The sequence below is a fragment of the Anser anser genome (assembly GCF_964211835.1).
Source record: "Anser anser genome assembly, chromosome: 4".
In the NCBI taxonomy this organism is placed as follows: Eukaryota; Metazoa; Chordata; class Aves; order Anseriformes; family Anatidae; genus Anser; species Anser anser.
This window is the reverse complement of record NC_139724.1, coordinates 6,651,313-6,674,894: the sequence shown is the minus strand read 5'-3', so window position 1 is coordinate 6,674,894 and position 23,582 is coordinate 6,651,313. Positions and strand designations below refer to the sequence as shown.

The 23,582-nt window shown below is 43.6% G+C and overlaps 1 protein-coding gene across 1 annotated transcript; it reads right to left on the bottom strand.

Moving 5' to 3' along the window:
• Positions 1-321: 321 nt before the first annotated feature.
• On the bottom strand, positions 322-22,165 carry UBE2D3 (ubiquitin conjugating enzyme E2 D3). The gene is made up of 8 exons (XM_083835594.1): positions 22,095-22,165; positions 9,472-9,547; positions 8,542-8,605; positions 8,425-8,456; positions 5,880-5,957; positions 4,936-5,041; positions 3,460-3,553; positions 322-1,839 (listed from the first exon to the last, which is right to left on the bottom strand). Coding segments are annotated over exons 3-8 (357 nt in total). The 5' UTR covers positions 8,543-8,605; positions 9,472-9,547; positions 22,095-22,165; the 3' UTR covers positions 322-1,793.
• Between the last annotated feature and the right edge of the window lie 1,417 nt (positions 22,166-23,582).

Sequence of the window (23,582 nt, the reverse complement as noted above, 5' to 3'; positions counted from 1 at the left end):
AACCATGTCCAAACTACATGTGCAAATTTTTATAAAAATTAAGGTTTAACATTTATTTTACATCTAGCTTTCCACATCCATGTGGGGACAAGGAATCAGAATGTACATAACTATAAGCAGTGCAAAAGTGGTGCCAGTGCGAAGTCACAGATGCACAATAAACTGATAGTACAGGACTAGAGAAAATGAAGCTATGGATGTTAAGAATGGAGACCAAAAAAATTAAACAAGGAAAAATATGAAGAGGGCAGGAAAGAGGAGAGCCGGATGTTTAATAATGCCCTTGTTGCTGCAAAGATAAACTAATGGCACAAGACAATGTTTCTTGTAGAACAAAAATCCAATAGCAATGAGTCTTTATTCACGTTTAGTCACCTGACATGAGGAAAGTGTCTGTTGCATTAAAATAGTCATTAATGTAAATGGCAGCATGGCTGAACAAGTCCTTTTCAATGGTAACGAACATCCCACATAGTAAAGTCACTTCAACACAGCCTCATGACAATTCCCACATCAAAACAGTACTTTATTTTATATTTTTTTTTGCCTCATCATTACTCCCACATTAAGATCTTTCAGCTGTCAAGTGTACAAGGTGAAGAAAAAGGTTCTCAGTCAGCAAACACAGGTGCATCAGGAAGTGTCTCCACAATACACCACTTCAGATCTGCTGGGTCCCCAGTCCATCCTTGAACGCTGGGCTCCCAGCACCATGTGTAGCACACTACTAAGGCTACACTACTAGGTTAGCTTATTAATTCTGCATACATCAGGCCGAACAATGTGTCAACCTGCAACAGACTGAGCATTATAACTGAAAATGGCAAAAGATTCACTCTATTGAACTTCACATCATTATTTGATGTTAAACAATGAGGCAAATCCCAACAGTATATACAAAAACCAGCTTTGCTTTTACAAAAGATTTTGTTTCCCATATTGATTAATCCAGGCAGCTAACTCATTGGTTTATGCAACTTTATTGAAGAAAATAAATCAATTACTAGTAGAGCTATTAGTTGATCACTCATCCATTGACAACTTGCATCATTTATTCAGTGCTATATTAAACAGTGTTTTGGAAGACAGATTAACTAATAGCTCCAAGCCTCCTAACAAAATTTAAATGAATTACAAAAATGTTCTTAGACCCTATTTTGGAATACAAGGGATGTTTGACTTCCAATTTCCATTCTCTGTAAAACAAGAACTGGTCATTCCTTTATTGACATGCATAAGATACATCACATTTTCTGTTCTGCTGATGCTATAGATTCAGTACCAATTCTCCAGACACATCAGTTATGAGCAAAAATATATAATAAAACCTCAGTTCTCTAACACTGGAAGGTTTGGAACAAGATGGATGTTGCTACAGCGAAGTTACTTCTTTGATGGGTGAAAACTGAACATCCATCTCCCCTCCCCCCTTTCAGGTGGTATCTTCAGTATCTGTTAGAGCAGTGAGGAATGTTTGTTTTTTAATCTCATAACCAAGTTAGAATGAAGACATTGGCCACATAATACACATGCTCCATTAAAAAAAAAAATTCAGAATCTTGGGCAATTGTTCTTGTGTAACTACTTTACAGATTCTAAAAGCAGTTATTGTCCAAAGCTGGAAGAACTAAAGTCTTCTCAGATGAGCATGTGCATGAATGGAAGGAGGTAAACAAAAAAATAAAAAAGATGAGGTCTGATAGGGGAGCAGCCGGATAAGAAAATCAAAAAAGGAACAGTAATTTAAAGTTTATTCCAGCTATAATGCAGGTTATTCTGACTTTAAGGTAGCATCACATGGCATACTTCTGAGTCCATTCCCGAGATATTCTGTTGTACCTGCAAAGAACAACAGGAACTGAGTTAGTGCCAGCACGAAAATAACAATTTCCTACAAGGTTAACGATCAGGTATTAAGTTATTCCCATCTCCCTGATCTCTTCACACTAAGAGAAGTCTTTCTGTAATAACATTTAGTTAAACTGAAAAAAAAAACCTTGAAAAAATCCCTCCCCAGACTAACCAGGGTGTTCTTAAGTTTATTTGAAACAGTTCAGCTTCAAGGCAGGCGGATTTGCTAGAAATCTCCTGTGAAAAACTACCCAAGGGGAAGAAACAGAGACCACTTGGAGCAGGAGGGGCAAGGGGAGTGTTTTGTTTAAATATTGTTCTTAGATAAAGATTACAGGGGATCACATGCCATAAGTAAAGATTACTTGGTTAATAATATCATTGGATACAGAATTTATGTCAAAATTCTCATTTTAGAGTAAAACAACAGTTAACTTTCTTCATACTTAATATTCTCTTTCCACATGAACACATCACTGAAACATTTTTTTTTTAAAAGATCATAATATCTTTATGTACACTACTTCCACAGGAATTGAGCTGAATTAGTTTATACTTAACTCCATGCTTGTCAGTAAGAAGTTAATTTTCAACTATACAAGCAGAACATAATCCCCATACATTTTCCTAGCTTAGATGTAGAAGATGGACACTACTGAATAATGAACAGTTGAAATTTGGATTGTCCAAATTCATGCATGTGGTCTGATTACAAAGTATTGCTTCCAGGGCATCACTTTTAATGAAATTCTGGCAAAATGTGTGTAAATACTTACCAGAACAGGATGACAAACTCGCTCAACCTTGGTAATTATTTCATACTATCTTTTTTTTTTTTCCCCCACCATGCAAGAGCGGTATCTGTGAGAAAGTAACTAGCCAATACATTTCACACTAACCACAGATCAAGCTGTTAAATATTCAGGTTCAGTAACTGGTACATCCATTATCTGTTAGTTAATCCAGTGCCTTAAAGCATGCAGCACTCAAGTGCTGACAAGCCTCCATTTTGTTAAATGCACCATAATGTGCAGATATTCTTACCCTACAGCATAGCGTATTTCTCTGTCCACTCTCTTGCTAACCTATTGTACCTAATTGGACAAGTATATTTAGCATTAATATATATATATAACAAACAAAGGCTACTTCATATAGCTATCTGTGCAAAACGTTAAAAACACGTAAGGAACAAAAACAGTTGTTTCAACACAGATAGGAAAAAAAGTTACGAAGCCTTTCTCAAGGGGAGCTCCAAAATTAAAGTCCAGGCTGCTTCTAAAAAGAAAAAAGCACCGAAATAACAAAGCTGTCTTTTCCTCACTCTAAATATATCCTATTTATGCATAGTAAGCCAATAAATGGGCAACACGGACTTTCAAATATTGTCACACTTTGGGAAAAAGATGAAGTTTCCTTCCCCCTGAACTTCAAAGATACTAAGCCTCGTTGTTTTTAAGTTATGCACTACCAAGAATAGGTACTTTGACACACAAGTTCTCTCCATCCCAGATTTTCACAAAAGGCTCACTCAATACAATTGCAGTCTGACAAAGCACTCTTCATGAAGTTTGTTAAAATATTGGTCTTACGCAACTCCGTACTTACTTGTCTCTGTCTGTTTTATAGATACGTGCAATCTCTGGCACTAGAGGGTCATCTGGATTTGGATCACATAACAGTGAACAAATGGATAAGAGAACTGTAAAAAAAAAAATTCTCAATAGCAAAACAGGAGCAATGATCTCGGAAACAATGGAGCACAGTTCTCTGCATTAGCACAACGTCAGCACACTAGAGAGTCCAAATAACCTTTTCCTGACACATGGCCAAAATAATTTTGTAGCCCGCTTGAAATTAAAAAACAAAAACAACAAGAAAAACCCAACAGAATGAGTTAAAAGTTCCTAAGAACTATTTCCCAATACCCACAACGTTCAGTAAGCATACATGAGAACAGCACTGTTGTTTCTCCCCTGCATTATGAAGCAAGGTAGCAGGCAACTAAAGCATATTATTATGCATTCTAATGACCAGCGTATTCGATATTTTTAATTATTAAAACCAGCGTTTATTTATTTATTTATTTTTGATCGGGCTGAATTTTTTCTCTGTAGTATGTAAGATGGTATACCCTGATCTGCATTGATTAAACCACATGTGTGTTATAAGTAAAGGAGTAACGCTCCTGCAGGCAGCTGGGAAGTCTGCTGCATCCTCTACTCTCACAGCAGCTTTGAAAGAAAAACATAGTAACAACATTAAAACGTAGGGAATCCACATTCAGATCACAAACCTACTCCTCACACAGACAGGAATTACAAGTTCTAAAGACAAAGCAGCACTTTGATGGATCATTTTGAAGCCACAGTGACCAGCAGCTTCGAGGAAAAACAAAATTTGATCATCATGAAAACATTTGAGAATTAAATTTTATTTACTATACTAAAATGAAGAAAGCAACAAAGTTTGTATTGCAGGACAACATCAACTTATCTTGAAGTATATAATCAGTAAGCTGAGTTCAGGAAGTTAATGTAATACAATGCCAGGGCAGGGCAGCAGAAAGCAACATGTATCAACAACCATTTTCTTTTGTTTACCACAGCCATGTGCCAATATAATTTTCCATGGAATTCTGGACAGACTCGGTAAAAAAAAAACCAACCAACAACACGAAGAATTCACTACTAAAAACGGAAGTCATCTTTAAATTGATATGCAAGAGTATTTTTACATGGAGAACAGCAAACAAGCAATTCCTCAGCCTTAGGTAGTTTCACAGGCCTGCTTCAGTCCAAATGCTGGCGGTTTGCTCTGGGACCAAGCTAGTAAGCTCTCCCATGAATACTGGAGCAAATAAGCAGCCAGATAAGGTTGGCTGCTACAGCCATGTAGCAGAAGGTATTTGAAAAAACAAACTTCCATTAAAAAATGCCGTAAGATATTATTATCAAATTGGCAAAAACACAGGCTAGATTGAGTAAGGGAAAATTCAAGAGATGGGCAGAAGCTCAAGACAATCAAAGCTAAAAGCACAGTATTCAACACCAGATGGAAACATTTCTCCTTCACAAAAGTTACCTTTAGAAATAGTTAAAGCAGGAGACCACTGTGATCTTAGAATATCGAGACAAATGCTGCCATTACTGTTAATATTTGGATGATAGATTCTTGTTGTAAATGCAACCTGCAACAACAAAAAAACGATACTAAGAACGTGTTTCGGTTTATAGCCACAATGATGTCATCCTCTCTCTTCAGTCAAGCTATTAGTCAACTCCTTTAGCTCTGAAAGAAAAGGAATTAAGCAGTTCTACTACATCACGGATTCATGGAAAAGCAGCCGAGCCACAACCTCTCCATTTCCAACAACCAGGCATTCTACTTCAAACAGAGAGAGGGCAAGGAGGAAGCTGCAATTTAATCACAGGTGTCTGCACCATGATGAAGACACTTAACACAAGTGTTTGAACCATGGCAACACAGCCATCGCAGGGCTAAAGAATATCAAAGATTATAGTTACTGCCAGCGTGCACCTTCACATTGCCTGAAATTTGGAAGACAGGCTTTTGTTGTAGTTTTACTAGCTGCTTGTCTTATTTTGTAACTACTGCCAAATTCTAACAGGTACTATCACCTCTGATTTCAGGCACTCAGTAAATTAATCTCTGTCCACAGGGTCACATTTTTACAGAACCCAAACAGCTGTACTGAGAGACCTGACAGCCCCCTTCGCAAGAATTCTGTTACAATAGCACAAATCTATTGAGTTTTCCTAACAGTCAAGAAAAACAGAAATAAAAACAAACATAATTCCAAGCCAATCAGAATTCACATATATGAATTTGCTCCTAAGAATATATGCCAACACACTCATTTTGGTGATAGGAAGGCATATAAGATATTGTAAGCACATGAAAAAAGCGAGACCTTGACAACATTTGAACACAGATGTTGGCATTTTCTATTGTGTATTTGGTTCCTTAAAGAGTGCTAATATCACAAATGAGAAATCAATACTTACCTTAGGTGGTTTGAAAGGGTAGTCTGTAGGAAAGTGAATTGTCAAGAAGAATACACCACCCTGATATGGACTGTCATTCTGCCAAAGTAAACAAATAATTCTCCTATTACCATCTTTAGGACAAATTTCACTGAAAATATTACTTTCAAATAATGAAACTTATTTAAATGACCGAACTGTTTATTCCACCAATGTAATGGACACAGTAAAAACTCAATTACTACTTCCTCAGGTGAGTGATACTGAACAGACACAGGTCACTTTCTGGATGGACCTCTGAGTTGATGCTTCAGAGAAAACTTCTCTACCAATTCGAATGGAGCAATGTGACAAAAGCATCCAAGCCTCTCTGAGGTGGCTCCAAGAAGTAACGGTAACGGAGCGGAAGTCCTCTCTAACAAGTTCAAAAATGTGAAGTTCTGCGTTTGGAAATTATTTGTTATAACCACCCAACTTGATAGTGGCCAAGGGCCTCCCTCTAAGTTCTATCCTTCGCCTAGGTGTTGCTTAGCCCTCCAAAAAACCTACCAATACACAGCTAGCTCCTTGTTCCTTGGGGTGGGGAGCACAGACAAAGAAAAAACATCAAGATTGAAGTGAATCCTTCCTCCCTTTCTCTAATAAAAATTCACCATGATCAGGTATGGGGGAATACATTCCCCCTGCCCCATAGAAATAGTTAAAGGGATAATTCATTCAGGCTTTAACTATTAGCAGTAAAACAACATTTGGATTTTTGGGAAAAGCTCACAGGAAGCATGGGATAAACGTGGTGACTAAAGACTAAATATGGACTGCCTATGTTACTAATTACAAGAAGAAAGATGTAAGAAGTTTTTACTTGAAACTACAAACTAAATTTCCAAAATGAAGCAAATATTTTGTTGTTTAACCTGAAGACTACAACACTCTTAATTCCACGCTCATGGCTATGAAAAATGTATCTGAGACAGAGTACACTTCTTAATTATTTGTAAATTCAATCTTCACATTCCTTGTAAGAACATCTCACCAATGTAAGCGGAAAATAAATCTTTCTTAGCTAAATAACAGCAAATTAAATTCTGGAACACAAGACAAGGGACTGAAACCTGGAAACACGTAGGGCATATCCTACGCAATCTCTACCTGAAACCTAGCAAAAAAGATGTAACTTCTTGCAGTCGGTCAAGGAATACTCCGTGAGGATGCATTTTAGCAATTGCAGGAGCAAACTCCTCCCAGAATCTGTTAAAACTGAAGATAAACTAATGCAAGCACCCTTACATCTTACGAAGATAATCACAGCCTGTATAATATTACATTGCAGAAGGGGAATGCTAAATGATTGGGTACTGCAACCCTCGTCTTTTATTAAAGGCACTAAGCAACACCACGGGAGCACTAGAGCTACTAACACCACACTGTCGGGATATTTCCAAGGCCTGGTTTTGAAACAGGAAAGCAGGCCTTTGTGACTGGCACCACAAAAACCACACGGGGAAAGAAAGGAGCTGTACATTGTTGAACCAGAAGGAGAAGCTAAAAATAATAATCCCATTTTTAAATTTGACTGATGTTTTAATACCTTACAACCCCACAGACACATAAAATCAAACTCAGTACAGCACGGAAAACACCTTGTATTTCAAACATGAATACAGCTGTTAAACGATTTTATCTTTGAGACACCTAGTTACAATCAATGAGGACCAGGGACTTGGGAACAGAAAGCCATTTTTCCAATCAGGTGAACCTCTAATACACAAACTTTCAGTGATCTACTTAAACCCCACTTGCAGATAAATATAGAGAGAGTCTGGGCGATGCTGCATCACCGGTATTTAATTCCTGCTCTGTAGCCTCACCAGAAGCATCACTTAGGGGCTCCAGACCTACTGGCATCTCCTATTGGACTCCTCAAGTTACAAAACGTTTTGTTTCCTAAATATAAATAATCAGCCCTGAGAACTCCAGATGTCAAGTGTTTGTCTTCACTAAAAGCATAAATGGAAACATTTGCCTTCTTTAACACGGAAATGGCCTTGTTCAGGTTTCAGATATGTACCATACATTTAACACACACTCTTCTCCTCAGTCATAACCGGAGCCTCACATTTCAGTGACTTACCCTCTGCTCCCAAAAGCACTCAAGATCTCAGTACATGACACTAGATCAAATAGATTCCCTCATCTGCTTCAAAATCTCCACAAAAGCATCCCAAGTAATTACTAAAACCAGAATGAGCTCTTACTACAAGCAAAATCCACGCTAGATTCAAATAGCAGAAACGGTTAAACACAAAGTTTCTAAGTAAAGTGATAACTGCTTACATTGTTCTAGAGATTATTTCAGCTCAAATACGTGTCCTGGTAAAACGTCACAGCAATGCAATAATCAGACTCATTTTTTTTCCCTCCTTCATTCTGTGTTACTGTAAGGAGTATCTCTAGAGCTAAAGCCTGATAATGGGAGTTGAAAAAAGGCAAAACAAAAAAACACACAAGTTCTTCCTGAATCAGAACTACTAGTTCAATATTACATCACAAGAATTAGAATACTTACAGGTCCCATAATTGTGGCTTGCCAATGAAACACTACAAAAGAAAAACTCCGCATTATTATCTAGGCATGGTATGCTTTGAGTTAGTAGAGCAAAACATAAAACTTAAGATTACTTACTGTCATCTCCAACGGGACCTGCTGAACACTGTGCTGGAGGATCACGGGCTAAGTCACTAAGTTCCTTTAAAAAAAGAAAAAAATCTGTTCAGGGAGGGAACACTAACGAATTCAACAGCCCTTTTCACTTGATATCCAACAAAAAACTTTAACAGTTTTTCCATAAACAAACACAGAAGAACATACAGTAACAACTATTAGCGCCAACAGATCAGTATCAGAAACATCTTTGTAAAAGATGACGATTCCCAAAACTGGCTATGAAGCTGAACAGTTACAAGGACTGCTTTTCCAAATAAATGTCATTACTTTTTGTTCCTGTCAAGACAACCCTGCTGGAGAAGGGACAGAGACAACAGGAGGACACAGCCTGAAGAGGGCTAAGTCTAACCAGTTTCTGATCAAGATTTTTAATGATCAAGTCTTAGCTAGAGAAGCCTTAAGCTGGAATTGAGAAAGCTACTGATTAGTCAGTCTTCATGGCATAAGAAGCATGAAGTGTATAACATCCGGTACTAAAATTCAAAACGATGACAACAAGAACAGAACAATGCCAGAAACTCAGTTTCTTTTTCTCCACTACCTCCAGCAGGGATAAATCTTGTATATATTAAAGAAGAAAAGAAAGCTGATAAGTATTGGAACCAGGCAAAATATCTGCATTTTTTAATTTTAAACTTTATATTTATGATAATTATGCCTTTAAAATTCTGAATTAACTGAAATGCAGAAACCAGGCCCCTCCCTCCCTGTTACAGGGGGAATGAAAACAGAAACTTAGAATGGAGGATTCCTTGTCTAGGATCAAGATTCTGGTGATGAATCACTCAAACACATCATTAATTTGTTTAAACACTCCGCAGTTTACTTGATTGGATGGTGTCCTTTAAAATGAAATGTATGCTTTCAGTTGAAGAATATAAGAGATACCTTCCTTCTTCCCTGCTCAGTTTTGAATCTAAAAATGGCTTCAGGAACTTCTATAAATCTGCACTTGTCAAGGCATCTAGAAGTCACAAGAAAGGGGAAAATCTTCAGTTCCTCTCCCATATATTAACAGTCGCACACAAGTTATTTTACTACAAGTCCACACAAGCCACTAAAACAAGAACTTTCCATTACATTCTCAGACATTTAAGAAACCCAGGCATCCCTGTTATACTGGAAATATGCACATTTGGACCAGACAGCTAACAACTCAGCCTAGGAAGAGCCTGATGTATATCCTCCGCATTTGACAAATTCCGCACTTGATAAAAATGTAGTACATGTAAGCCAACACAAAACGAGAAGAAAAATACATTACTTGGAGCTTGAACACCTTTGTTCTTGCAAACACAGAAAGAGAAGAGAACACTATTTCAATGTGTAGAAGTCCATAGGCTATATATAAAAACCCTTCATTTATAGAAGTCCTTAAGTCCACAGATTTTTAGACCCTCATTTCACCACCCTACACAGGCCAATTTTCATCACCTTCCCAGTTAACCAGATCTGACTTTTGCACTGGAATGAGACTATACTGCAAATTTGAATTGCACCAGTTTTCAAAAGCAATAGCACGGTGAAATTACTATTATGGTCCATTTCACTGCTGCTGTTACTTTCAAGGGTGGACAACAGCTCTTTCCAGACCACAGTACATCTCTTTACAGGGTGTTCCTCTACCATATAGCACTCCCCACCTATTACTGGTGTTCCCTGTGAAATCCTTATTTCTGCAAGTAAATATCACTTATTAGGTCCATACATTGTTCAGTAGATTTGCTAAGTTAGACTGGTATCACTCATGTAAAGGCAAAGAAGAAATGTGAAAGAACTTTCAGATTGAAAGTGGGTTTTTTTGTTTGTTTGTTTTTAATTTTCAGGGTCCCCAGTTCCTGCACTTGGCAAATCAGAAAGTCCTGTTAATCAGGCTTACTTCTCATCTAAAAGCCTTTCCATTAAAAGAACGATCAGCCAATTATTTCCAACACCTGGAAGCAAGAAGTTCCACTGGATTTTTTGTCCCTTAAAGTAAATTGTAGCAATAGAATGAGCAGAAAGACAAGTGTTTGTATTTTAATGTAGCTGTGTAGTTATTACTGGATTATTTGATTTAATCAGGGAAGAAGATTGGATCTTATTTTTGGAAAACTGTCATGGGGACTAAGAGGTATGAAAAGGCTCTTCATGCAGTTTATCAAAATTATTAAAATGAGTAGTATGAAGAAGGGCAAGAAAAGACCAGCATAAAAGCGTACTGTTGAAGATATGTGCAACAGCCTTGAGAGCTCCTCTAAAGGTACTACGATCTTCAGAGAAGCAAGAAGCCAGTACTCAAGATAAAAAACAGTTGACAAATAAGGTATTTTAACACGTCAGGAAAAAAAAATTAATAAGAGTATGTCAATAATCCAAGAAGGAAAGGCAAATAAGTAGAATTCCAGGCGTAAGAAAAATATTTAAGAAGTCCCAGTGAAAAAAATCATGGGGGAAAAAAAGAAAAAGGTGTCAGTAACATTAAGAATAGTGTACAAGCTGGAACATATGAGTTTTAATATTCTGGTCATCCAGACTCAAAATGTATGTCCATAGAGAGTTACCTCTCTGAAACATTTAAACTAGCCTGGAGAACAAGCAAGCAGTGACTTCAATGAGCTGAAGGGCTGAAGTTTTGTCTGGCCCAAAACACGTAAGTATAAAAACCCCGTTGGTACTGAACAAAGCAATTCAAACTATAGATAAGGCTAGGAGCACCCGATCCACCACTCAGCGCTTCAGCCACAGCACAAGTGATTTACCCACTAGTCAGAAACACAGGAGAGGCAGCACCCATTCTTCAATTCTCTTCTTGCACCCTTTGCTATTGCAGTCAGAGGAGTAAAATTTGTAGCAAAGCTCTTTGTTTCAGCAGAGTTTAAAATGCTGGGGAAGAACAGAGGCCGCGGCCAAACAAACACGGGCAGGTTCTTCCTGCTTACTGTAACACCGGCTCTATTTTTACCTCGCCGTTAAGCGTGTGACACTCCGGCATCTACACAAAAGGAGGGAGGCTTTTCTTCGCAGACAGGGAGCAGAAAGTTCTCCCTGTGTGACTTCAAAAAGCGCCTGCTGCTGAATCCAAGGGGCAAACTGGAATAACTGGAAACGCGGCAAGCAGAGGCATATGGGCTGTGACATTCGGAGCGCAGCTGAAGCATTTCATGCAAGGAAAGGGAGGAGCCTCCCCCCCAAGTCAGCGGCGGAAAAACAGACTTGTCTTCTTAGCTTATAGAATAGCTGATCTTGATTGCTACCAGGCAAACGTTGCATCTGAAAGTATTTCTAGAAGCAGAACTAAGCTTGGTGATTGCCATGGGCCGACAGAAGTCAGCTCAGAATTGTTCCCCTGCTTTCCCATTTCGTACCAAGAAGGTAAGACCATGTGAAGTTTGTCAGAATTTAAGTAAAACAGTAAAAAAAAACAAGTCCCCAGCACTGTTCTGTAAAATACCTAAGCATAAGGGCTTCATGCTGCTTGTGCTGCAGTCCCTCCACCTTTGCTCCTTCTTGTTCCCAGTCAGTCTCCACAGTCCTTTCCTCTGTCAAAGGATCCCAAGCTACATCGCAAACTTCCTTAAAAATGCCCAAAGTAGAGCCCACGCTTTCCTGGAGTCAGCTGCTGTAGCTTTTCGTTTTACAGGTGGCTTAGGAAAAAGAAGAAGAAGCGTTCCCAAGAAGCGAATTCCCAGGCCTTCGCACAGAACCGACCGCACCAAGCTGTGTTCAGAGCGACGCGTTGCACGCCTGTTGGGACGCACTAGTCTCGAATTACAACCGTGACTCCCCGGCTCTGGCTCTGCCGCAGGTTTCCGGTACGGCTCCGGCGTATCACCATTCCGGTGGCCCAGTTTCCAAATATAAAGTCGTGATAGTGCCTACCTCGCCACTGGGTGGATTAGTCACCCAGCATTTTACAGATTTAAGCACTATTTAAGGGCCGAGGACCAACGCTGCCGTCAGAGGACAACGGCAATGAAGCACGCAGAGGAAGGCATGCAGGTCCATCTTTGCACCAGTTTTGGAAAACCGGTAGGTAACTGGAAGTGCAGCCACTATACCTGCTCCCTACAACAGACCAACCTGCTTCAACACAAATTCAGCACCACGGTATGCCGCCAGGTTCACATCAAGTATGCGGTAGATGTAGTTTTTGTGGAAAAACAGATGTATTCTTGGCTCATCTGTCTCCTCTCTGTGAATTCAGCAAAACACTAGCCAAAAAATAAACCAGTAACTTCAAGACAGATATAGTTTAAAAAGCTAAATGCTTGTTTTACACATACGTAATCGTAACTAACAGAATATATAGTACATGCTTCAACTGATGAAGTGAAACCTTGGCATGTGACTGCAGGACTCTGAGCCTGGGCAATATTATAAACCACCAAGTGCCTTCTGTTTTTTTCCTGACAGAAAAGCTGCTAAAGAACCCTCAAACAATTCCTCCCTGCCAGCTGTTCAGAAAGATTACAGCAGTCATCTGAAGGGTGAAGAACATCTGAAGAATGACGAAGGATGCCTCATCCAAATACACACGAGCAGGACCACGAAGGGAAGTACTGAAGGCAACTAGTCGCTCTCCTCGCAGTTCTTCACAGCACTTCTTCACGTTTCCAGGCCTCAGCAAACCCAGTAGCAAACGGCAGCCTGCTGCCTAGGCAGGCTGCCTTCTTTCGAGGCACCAAGCAGAGCTGTCAGTGGCAGCAGCTCCTTTGCTTCCCATTTCTCAGAATTCACGTTCCCTGCAGCTCCACTGCTACATTTTTCTAGTTTAAGCTGGAAATAGCCAGGGCTTATTTTTAATGATAGTAGCAGCTGACTTAAATACAGAGTGGCAGAACATCGCTCATCCTCACAGGCATAAATGCATAGCTAGATTTAATATCGGTTCGTAACACGATTACTCGTTAAAATCATAAATTGCAGCTTGCTGGTTTCTAGTCAAGAGAGCACAATGAAAAGAATGAAGTTTATTTGCTTTAAGTTTCCAGACACTGACTTGTTCTACACTGGAGGGAGGGAAAGGTGATATGCAGTTAAATCAGAAGCCTAAAAGAAAAGAAACACCACACATAACAAAACAAAATCACTAAGCCAAACGAAAACCAGCATTTGAGTGCTTGTCTAATATAGTCTGTCATAAACAGGACAGCTCAAATAACTAAGCATCCAAAAATTCACTCCATTAGTCTTTACTCATTAGCTCACAGCTGAAAACAGCTTTAAAAAAGAAAGGATTGGAAGCAGCTATAAAGGGAGGGGAAGAACATTTAAGCCTGTTTGAAGATTAAGAAGTGTCAGCCAGCAAAGAACTACTGCTTTATCCCACACACCTGCATCTGCAACATTCGTTTCGGCATGAAAATTAATTATCCCTGGAAGCAGAAAATAACCGTTTGAAAAAAAGAGTCTGAATGTAGATTTTTAAGCTGAATAAGACGACACTGGCACAACACACAAGCGTAACCAAACGCTTAAAAATATGGATACAAACTACGTATAGTGACAGTGCATAATGCAGAAGGACGTAGGCTGTTGTTTACAGAAAACCGGGGGCCAGAGAGCAGAGTGCTTCTTAACAAACCCAAGCCACTATGGCCAGGAACGTAAGACTTGGGATCATCTCCATCTTGATTATTTCGCTTGTTCTAATCTTCAGGATGTCATCTCCGTAGTATAAAAGCTTTCAGGCTACCCACTGCATCTTGGTCGTACAACGTCTAGCAACAATATCATGACGACGTATTAGAAAACAGACATTGAAATATCCAGGTTTTAAACCTAGCAGTCGAAGGAAATGCCAAACTGCTGTGCAGCTGTAATTAAGTCACTTTGTGTGCCTGGACTGATGCAAACTACTCGGATGACTACATGCTATCTTGCCAGAGAACCTACCTTTCAATACCCAGACCTTTGTGAAAGGGGCTATTGTCTACAGCTCTTCTCACCTGTTCTGAAATTTGGAAGGTGTACAATGTAGGTAATGGTTTCCAGCAAATTTCACTGTTACAACAGCTAAAATATCACTCTATTCTACTCCGGCCTTTCCCAGAGCTCACCCCTGTAGCTGGACAGATCTGACTGGAAAAGGAGGTCACTCACCAAAAAGGCATTCAGAACAAACTCGAAAAAGGTGGCAGCAACTCCTAGAGTTGTGCTTTGGACTCGGAAATATGGCTTGTTTCCCCACAAGTAACCAAAACCCACAGCAGCTGTCTTACTCAAGACGAAGAAAATCTGACTGCTTTACACACACGAATTCTGGGCTATTACAACAACTACCATTCTCTGAAAATAACAGGGTTACTGAAACACAAATGCACATCAGCACAGGATGAAGACTGAACACTGCCTAAAATATTCTGAAGGGAAAAGTGTGGTGTGAAGCTCGGGTTAACTTCCTGTTCGTTCAGTGATAACTGGGGGTTTTAATTCTGCCATTCCCAAGCTTCTGAGTGCTGGATCCTGAAACTTGACATACTTTCACTTACAAGCTTCCCCTGTGAGAACCACAGATCATCGGTTCTGCAACCAGAGCGGCACTCAGACACGAAGGTACGCAGTGGAAACCGTCCACAAGAGAAGTGAGATGTACGCAGCTAACTGAAACAGAACGGCGGGGGAAGGAAGGGGCAGATTAAATTCAACATAAACTCAAAATGATACCCTTGGAAAAACAAACAAAAAAACTATATTCAAAGTGAGGCACCCTAGCCCGGACCACTCCTTGCTTTGTATGAATCCCAAGAGGAAGGCGAAAGCAGCTGAACTCTACCATATGGGTATACTCCACGGTCGTGCCCACGCGGTCATAGCCACGGCAGTGATTACGCTATCTTATCTACAGCTGTACCATTACGCGACCATATTATGCTATTGTGCACAGCCACCCCTCAGAATGGACCTGTGTTCAGAACAGCTAGCGGCAGGGATGCAGAACGGAGGGCTGCAGGATTAGGTACAGTGGGGCACCAAATCAGCTCACGCTGAGCCAACGGCGTAAAAAAATTCCCAAGCTGTTCCCGAGGTGAACTGCAGATGCTCTCACAGTTCAGTTCCACCTCAGCTACCTAGAGAATATTGGTGTCCAGAGGGGTCTTAAAGAGCAGAAGAGGAAAAACAAACAAACAAACAAACAAAATAAACAAGCAGTGTTTAAAAGAGTATTTATAAAGAGACCGCGACCACCACATTGAACTGGGGGAACAGAAGGGGGGCATTGCCTATCTGGCGAATCATCGTTCAGGAGATTCTCCTCTGCCGCTCAGGGAAAGGACAAATTAAAACCAAGTCCAAAAGGAAAAACAAAGTTTGCAGTCATCCGATTTACAGTACTGGCTGGCATAATTACTCGGATAGGCGAGCAAAGGTTGGGAAATACAGCCTTAGAGCAGGGCACTCGTGTTTACCAGGAACCTGAAGATGACGGAAGCGATGAGTACCTGGCCAACCTAAGCCCAGGTCGGAGAGAAAACTCCCCGTAAAATCAGCCGAGCGCTTAGCAGTCCTCGTGCCCCCCTCCACCACCACGACCTACACCACTCGAGCATCCGCCCTCGGTTCAGCCTCAAACTCTGGTGGCCAGATGCTCGGGGAAAGGATTAAACTTTTGTCTCCTTCCTTTTTTTTTTTTTTTTTAAACTAGGCCCTAACATTTGCAAAGCAGCCTGAAATCCTCCCTTCTCTTTCTTAAAACCAGAATAAAAATTATCACAATTATAGCAAGACCTTGAAGATGCCTAACCTACCATGCATCTTACAGGAACGAGGTTCAGAACAAAGGCTTCCTACAATCAAAATTTTAAAATTGAAGCTAACTTTTGATACGAATGCACTGAACAATGTTTAAAAAAAAAATCCTTTCCATTTAGCTTTCAGTCCTGAATCCTGCAATGCCCATTTTTCAGTAAACCCCGTCTACACTGAAGTGTTTGATGAATAGTTGCCAAAGGCATAAACGCTAATTTAAACTTGTGAATGTAATTTTAACTAATTTTTTGCATGGCTTGCCTCGCACAACCTACCACATTTAACGTAACGGATCAGTGCCCCATAAAAAGCCCACTGAAGAGAAAGTTTTGTTTTAAAATATTTCTTTAAAAAAAAGCAAAAAGAGCCTTCAGTAGTTCCTGTTTAGAGTTTGAAGGATTAAATGTAGGTTCAAGAAGTTCCCAAAACTACCCAGCTTGTGCAACTCAACATCATTTAAGGCTCTCTACCGTTAAAGCCAACTTGACAGAAACAATTATGTTTAAGAACGCACTACTGACTGTGCTCCTATATACATTAACACAGCTGCTCTCGTTTCTTACCCTGGCTAGTTTATTTTTTCCTGCGCGTTGTACTGGCCGATTCCTACAGCACGTCAGTCACAGGAGAAAACACATGCCTGTAACTCAGCCGTCTCAATGCACAGTGTGTTAGCCTGAACTACCCGCCAAAGTCAGCTTATATTGGGGTACCAGCCCTAATGTTGGAGCACAAGGCACGTGTTCCCACCTGCCAGCTCTGGTGCACAGGGAGGGACCCACAGGAGAACAGAGGGCAGGCAGTTAAAGCAGCAAAACCATCCTACCTGCAGCAGAAAGCTTTATCTGACATTGCGTATCGACGCCCTAATCCGAATTACGCAGAGGCGCTACCCCTTCCACTGCTCCTTACCGGCTGCCACCCCACATCTCAGGCGAGGCCAAGGACCTCCATCCTCTCTCCCTCCTTACGCAGCTCGACCCAGGTCCGCCGGGAAAACTCCCGCCGGCAGGGGAGCATGCCAGGCTGGAGGTGGCCTCCGGGAGGCACAGAGACGCCTTTGGCAGGAGGCAGTTCACTGCTGCGCGTTCAGCAGCTGTTGCTACAGCTGTTTGTATCCCCCCCCCGGCCACCCGGCCATGTAGCAGCGCGAAGGAAGGCGTTAGCGCTTCGGAGCTGCTCACGGAGCGGGGAGGCAGCCGAAGGGAGCTCATTTCGCAGAGCTGTGCATCGGCTCTCCTGCAGAAGAAGAAACTCGTGGAGGGAATAATACCAAAAGCGTTGGCTTACTTTCAAAAAACAGATCTTTAAAAGCTGGAATGATCGTAAAGAAAACGCTGGCTAGACAACCTTTTACCCGGTGCATTATCCCACCCAAATCCTTCAACATACCAGAGAAGTCTGTTTTTAAGGTATGCAAGAAGTACTCATCTAATGGACTATTGATCCCCGAAGTTCTGTAAATTACCTAAGCGAGATTACAACCCCGATTCCAGTGCACACACTTAAAGACCTATGCTGACCGGCAACTTGTTTCACAAGCGCAGAGCCCAATTCATGGGAGAAACCTTCAAGTTCCTGCAGCTTAAACTTCCTACGTATGGAAGCATTCATTTTCCACTCTGGTAAAAAAAAAAAAAAATGGCCAGTTCTCAGAGCACACTCCGGGCCTTCATAGGAAGCGCTGTACTTGAATGTGGCTGTCAAACCAACCCAATTAAGAAGCATTATTTCCATTTTAATAACATTCAGTTTGTAGGATAAATGTCACTTCTGACTATTCAAGTAAGCTAAATCCTAAACAGAATTTAAGCGATGACAGCTTCCAGGTGATGCTGAGTAATTTTGTCCTGTTTCTCAAACAAAACACCGAAGGTGTTCGACACTCGCTCCTCCCAAACACTCCATGCTGAAATGTCATGACTCAAAATCCCCCACTGCCCTCTGGCTACCCACGACCCTTCTAACCACCAAGGCCACATGGCGTTACCTACTTGACACAAGACTTATCTATTTTGAGTACCCCTGGGCAGGCTGAGGTGAATTAACAGAGGTATTAAAAAGGTAACGCAACACACAGAGTGCATTCACAAATGTTTAAAGCATTTAAACTAATCTTACATCAAATGCATTTGATCAGCTAACCCATCTCAACTTCCTGAGCCCCTAAACAAATTCAGACTTATTTCTAGACATTCACTTAAAGTGCAAGATCAATCACCTAACTTCAAGGTATTTAATGATTCTGAATGAGCCCAGCAAATTAAGACGGCTTGCAAAAATAAAGTAATGCAGGTTTCATCCAGCAAAGCTAAATTCCAAACAGTTAGCTTTTCTAGTTAGGCTCACTTTTAATTTTTTGTCCTAAGCTGAAAACAAACTAGTGGTAATTTCAAATGAATGTAACAAGTAGGTTTTATAACATTTCAATTGAATCACCTCTACGCAAGTTACACCTTCGGTTCAAGTGATGCAAATTTTCGTGCTGCCTTCATCCCTGCATATTGCATCCAATCTCCTAAAAATATTATGAATGCCTCCAGGGTTTGTAGCATTTCTTATTTTGAGCGTTTAGAGGAGGGCAGTGGGGGGAGTGCAGTTGCAATTAAATATACATCTAGGAATAGCGCTGGAGGCTACAACATTGAGGAAAATTGTTATTTAGTCTCCACTCTAGCCCTACCAACAGAAGCTTCCTATCTGTACTTACGTAGCAGTAAAAGGTTTTGCCACCTTCAGCTTCCAGGATGCCTGCTCCACTTAATTTTTCCTAACACCACCCCCTGACATCATGATGCTGGCTTGCACCGTGTTTAACCAAACGGACACGAAACACGGCAGGCACAAGTTTTCCCGAGGATTTCACAGATGAGACATTTCGTACACACATCCCCACCTCCTGCATTTATTCTATTTTTAGGCCTTTCATACCACTTCACCCTAACGGATGTATACAGCAGTGATAAAACGGATGCCTGCCAATGACGTCACCTCCCCGAGTTTTACCCGTTTTATGCACTCCCGGCCCCGTACTCCAGTGCGAAAGTTTCTCCTCGACAGAGACGTGATGCCGTTCGAACCCAAGTGCCAGCGCTGCAGCGATTATGGGATGCACGTTTAGCAGCTACCGCTCAACGCTTCAGACCGAGACAGCGTGCAACGAGCACGCATCGAGCATTTACATACAAGCTCATAAACAGATGCTCATTTGTTCCACTGCCCCTGTGCTCATTTGGGGAAAAAAAAATCATCATCCTCAGGAAAGGAACCTACATCTTAATTTTAGCCGTTTCCCATTATTCCACGGCAAAAGCAGTTTATTGGTATAATAAAACAACTGCCACCCTTTTGCAAAGCGAGCCGTGTCAATAAAGCCGAGTTTTGCCAACCGAATGCAGGCCACCCTCGGGGCAGATGGCACAGATGCGAGGATGAGATCCAGCATAACGTCATCTTCCTGGGACTGGCTGTGTACCTGACGGCTCCTTCAGCTGGAAGAGCTTAATACAGCATGTTCCAGAAGCAGGTAACCCAACGCACAACACACGAGCACTCATGTGCTTTCATTTCCACGTCAGAAAGCAGACTTCGCTAGTTAGGCTTTAAGTGGGGGGCGGCAGCACTCTGAAGGTGCTACATACTTCAGATTACATTTACACACACTAACGCCATCTGAGTCTGATTTGCCATGTATAGTGAAGGATTTTATTTTACTCAGAACACTAGTCCATAAAGAAGAAGTGGGTCAAAGACCCTGAAAACACCTTCCTAGTATATTTGGGATGTCATCGGCTGCACAAGACAATGAGTTCCAGCCCTGACAGGTAATGCCACGAGTCAGACTAAACCAGCTACGTGTGATTACAATGTTGTGAGGTCCTGGTCTCTCTTTAGCCTGCTCTGATCTAGTGCCAACTACGTACTGCGAGGAAGCAGAGTTTCAAGGTCTGATCTGTGACCTTACTATCGGAAGACGGGGGATCCCAGATCACCAAGTGACAGAGTGCCATTCCCTGGCTTTACAGGTCGGTAAGATTAAAATCCAAATTCAAAACAGCCTCGTCATGAAATTGGTCCTCCTATTTTTGGATTTCAGCCTCAACCCGAGTAAATGCTTTTATCAGAAACCATGCTTCAGGAGAAAGCACCTCGCAAGCACTGGTTTCAGTCTGGCTGCACATCACCATTTTGACTTTCCAGGTCGGCAAAAACAAAATCGAAACCGTAAACCCCATGTGAATTTGGAAGCGTATCTTGTAGCAGCGTGATGAAATAGATTAAAAATAGCACCTTTAAAAAAAAAAAAAGAGAACGACAACAACAAAAAAAACAAAGAACCACTGATCCTGAACTCCAGCACCGGGTGAGGGAAGAAGCTCGCTGCTACAGGCTGCCATAGAGCACAAGGATTAATACAGGCCCGGAGACTGCACACAACAGGCCCAAGCCGTGAAGTCAGGCGGATGACTTATCGATTCAAAAGTTATGATGAATCGTTTCAAGGCTTCGACCGTCAGCCCGATGGTTGGAGGGAGGCAAACCCTCCCTCTACATAATAACAATCCCCTGGTTTTAACAGTAAATTCTTACCTGCAGCGCCCGGCTGCGTTTCATAAGCATGAGTTGATGACAAAGCATACCAGGGAGTATCCTAGCCGTGCTTCAACCCAAGTGATATCACCCGCTCGCAGGGGGGGGACGAGTCCCGATGGCGGGTTCGAAAGGGATCGTTTTGCGATTCCTGCCCGAGCGCGGCTGCCATCTGAGGACGATCCACTCGGCCACACGACCCCGCAACACGTTTTGCGTTTCCCGAGCTAACAGGGAGCCATCCACCGACGCACGCCGGGCGAAGCGGCTCGCTCCGACCGAAATGGCCCCGGAAGCACGGCCGGGGAGGGAGATGGAGCCCTCGGCGGGGCTGCGGCAGGCAGCAGGCCCCCGGGGCGCCCCGAGGTGCCGGGACACGCCGACTTTCTGCCATCTTGCCGAGGGCACCGGGGGGGGGCCGGGCTGCGGGGGCCGCGATCGCTCCCGGGAGGCAGCGCTGAGGCAGCCGGCGTGCCGAGGGGCCCTTCCCGTCAGCGGGCAGCGCTTTAAACTTCCCTCACCTCCGCCTTTTTTTTTTTATTTTCTTTTTTTGTTTGTTTTTTTTTTTTTTTTTCCTTCCCGAGCGCGCTGCGAAAGCCGCTCCGCCCGGCCGCGATTGTGCAACGGCGCAGAGCCGGGGCCCGGCGCTTCCGCGGGGAGAGCCGGGGCGAGGCCGGCGGGGGGGGGGGGGGGGTGAGAGGGGCTCGGAGGGAGCCGCAGCGGAGCCTCCCCGGGCTGCGGGAGCCCGGCAAGGGCCCGGCCCGGCGGGGCCCCGCCGCCATCTTACGATGCGGGGAACAAGTTCCGCGCCGCGGGGGGGGGGAAGGGAGCCGGGCAGGGAGCGGGGCGCAGCCTCCCGGCCCCGGGGAGCCCCGGGCCGGGCTGACACCGGGGCGGCCCCGCCGCTGCTGCCTCGCCTCGGAGCCGGCCGGGCCGGGCCGAGCCGGGCCGGGATCCCCACAGCTCCGGGCCGAGCCGGGCTGGGTTCACACCCCCCCCCCCCCCGAACCCCGGTCCCAGCCGTGCTGGGTGCCCGCCCCCCCCCAGCCCCGGTCGCCGAGGGGAAGCCGGTGTGGCGCAGCCGCCACCCCCCCCCCCCCAAAAAAAAAAAAAGATTAATAATAATAATTAATAATTAATTAAAAGGGGAGGGTGGGGAGAGGGCACGGCCCCGGGAACGGCCTCCTCACCTTGTTGATGCGTTTCAGCGCCATTGTGTGCGAGTGCCGCCGCCGCCGGGCCCGTCCGTGCGCCGCGGTAAGTCCGGAGCGAGGAGGAGGAGGAGAAGGAGGAGGAGGAGGAAGGCGGGGAGGGGGAGGGGGCAGCCGCGCCGCTCCTTCCTCCGGAAGCGGCCGAGGGGGGCGCCCGAGATGGAGCGCCCGGAGCCGGGGCTGCCTGCGGGCAGCGGGGCCGTGCGCCGGGAGGAGGCCGGGGACGGGGAGGAGGAGGACGAGGAGGGAGCCGCGAGGCCCGCCCGACACCGAGCGCAGAGCCCGGCCGCGCACCGCTGCCGCTGAGCCAGGCCCGGCCGCCAGGAGGGGAGGGGAGAGGAGGGGAGGGGACGGGGCGGGAGGGGACGGGGCGGGGCCTTCCCCGCTGGCTCCGCCCCGCGGGCGGGGCGACGCGCGGCGCACGGCGAGAGGCGGGGAGGGGCGGGGCCGCCGAGGCGCTCGCCCCCCGCCCCCGCCCGCGGGGGTGGTCTCGCGAGAGTTCGCCCCGCACCCCGGCGCGGCTGATGACGGCGGGGCCCCGCCCGGCCGCCGCCCTGCCCCGGCGTGGCTGCGCGCACACAAAATGGCGGCCGCCGGGCCTGCGGGGCTGCTGTGGGGCGGCCGGGCGGTATCCCTCCGCCTGGACGCGGCTTCCGTCTCCTTCCGCGGAGCGTGTCCGAGCGCTGCCCCTGCGGAGGGGGCGACCGGGGGGAGTAGGGCCCCGAAGCAAAGGGGGGCTGCTGGGGAGAGCGGCAGCGTCACACTCGGCTAATCTGCGTTCTTCCTACGTTAGGAAATTTTGGAATTACTTCTTTTGTAAAATCTACGTTTTCTGCTTATCGCTTAATTGTATTAAACACTATAGGCAGGAAATGTAGCCCCAAGTATTGCGTTAATGTTCTTGTTGCCCTAATCAAGAATATTGTTGAAAAACACCTTACTGTTCCTTGCCCCAGTTTGGGTTAGGGATATTATTACACTGCTCCAAATCTTCAGTATATCTTCCTTTCTGTCAGACATTTCCTCTCTCTCTTAAATTGCTTACAAACTTCCTGAACTTCTTTACTGTCATCTCAGGAAACTGGGGTATCTAGTAATATTTCAGTTCTACATGTTTTAATTATTATTTGAGATTAATGACCTCCATATTTAGACTCTAGATCTACCTTATGATTATCATTTTGCAGCACAATTTAAGGAATAAAGAACTGCACAAACATGCTGTTGAGAGTGTGTAGTTTTCCCTGCTAATTTAAGACAACGGGTATTGTTAATTTGGTAAATCGGGTTTTGTTTATGTGCATTTCAGCAGTTACATTTTAAAATCAGTATCTCTGTTAGCATAGTTCTTGGTTATAGCCATTTCTCAGAAATTGGTTTGCATAGATCACTTTAGTATACTTTTTTAGAGGAACACTTTGTGGTGCTTAATGGTCATTTTTTCAAACAAATACATCAGTTTAAATA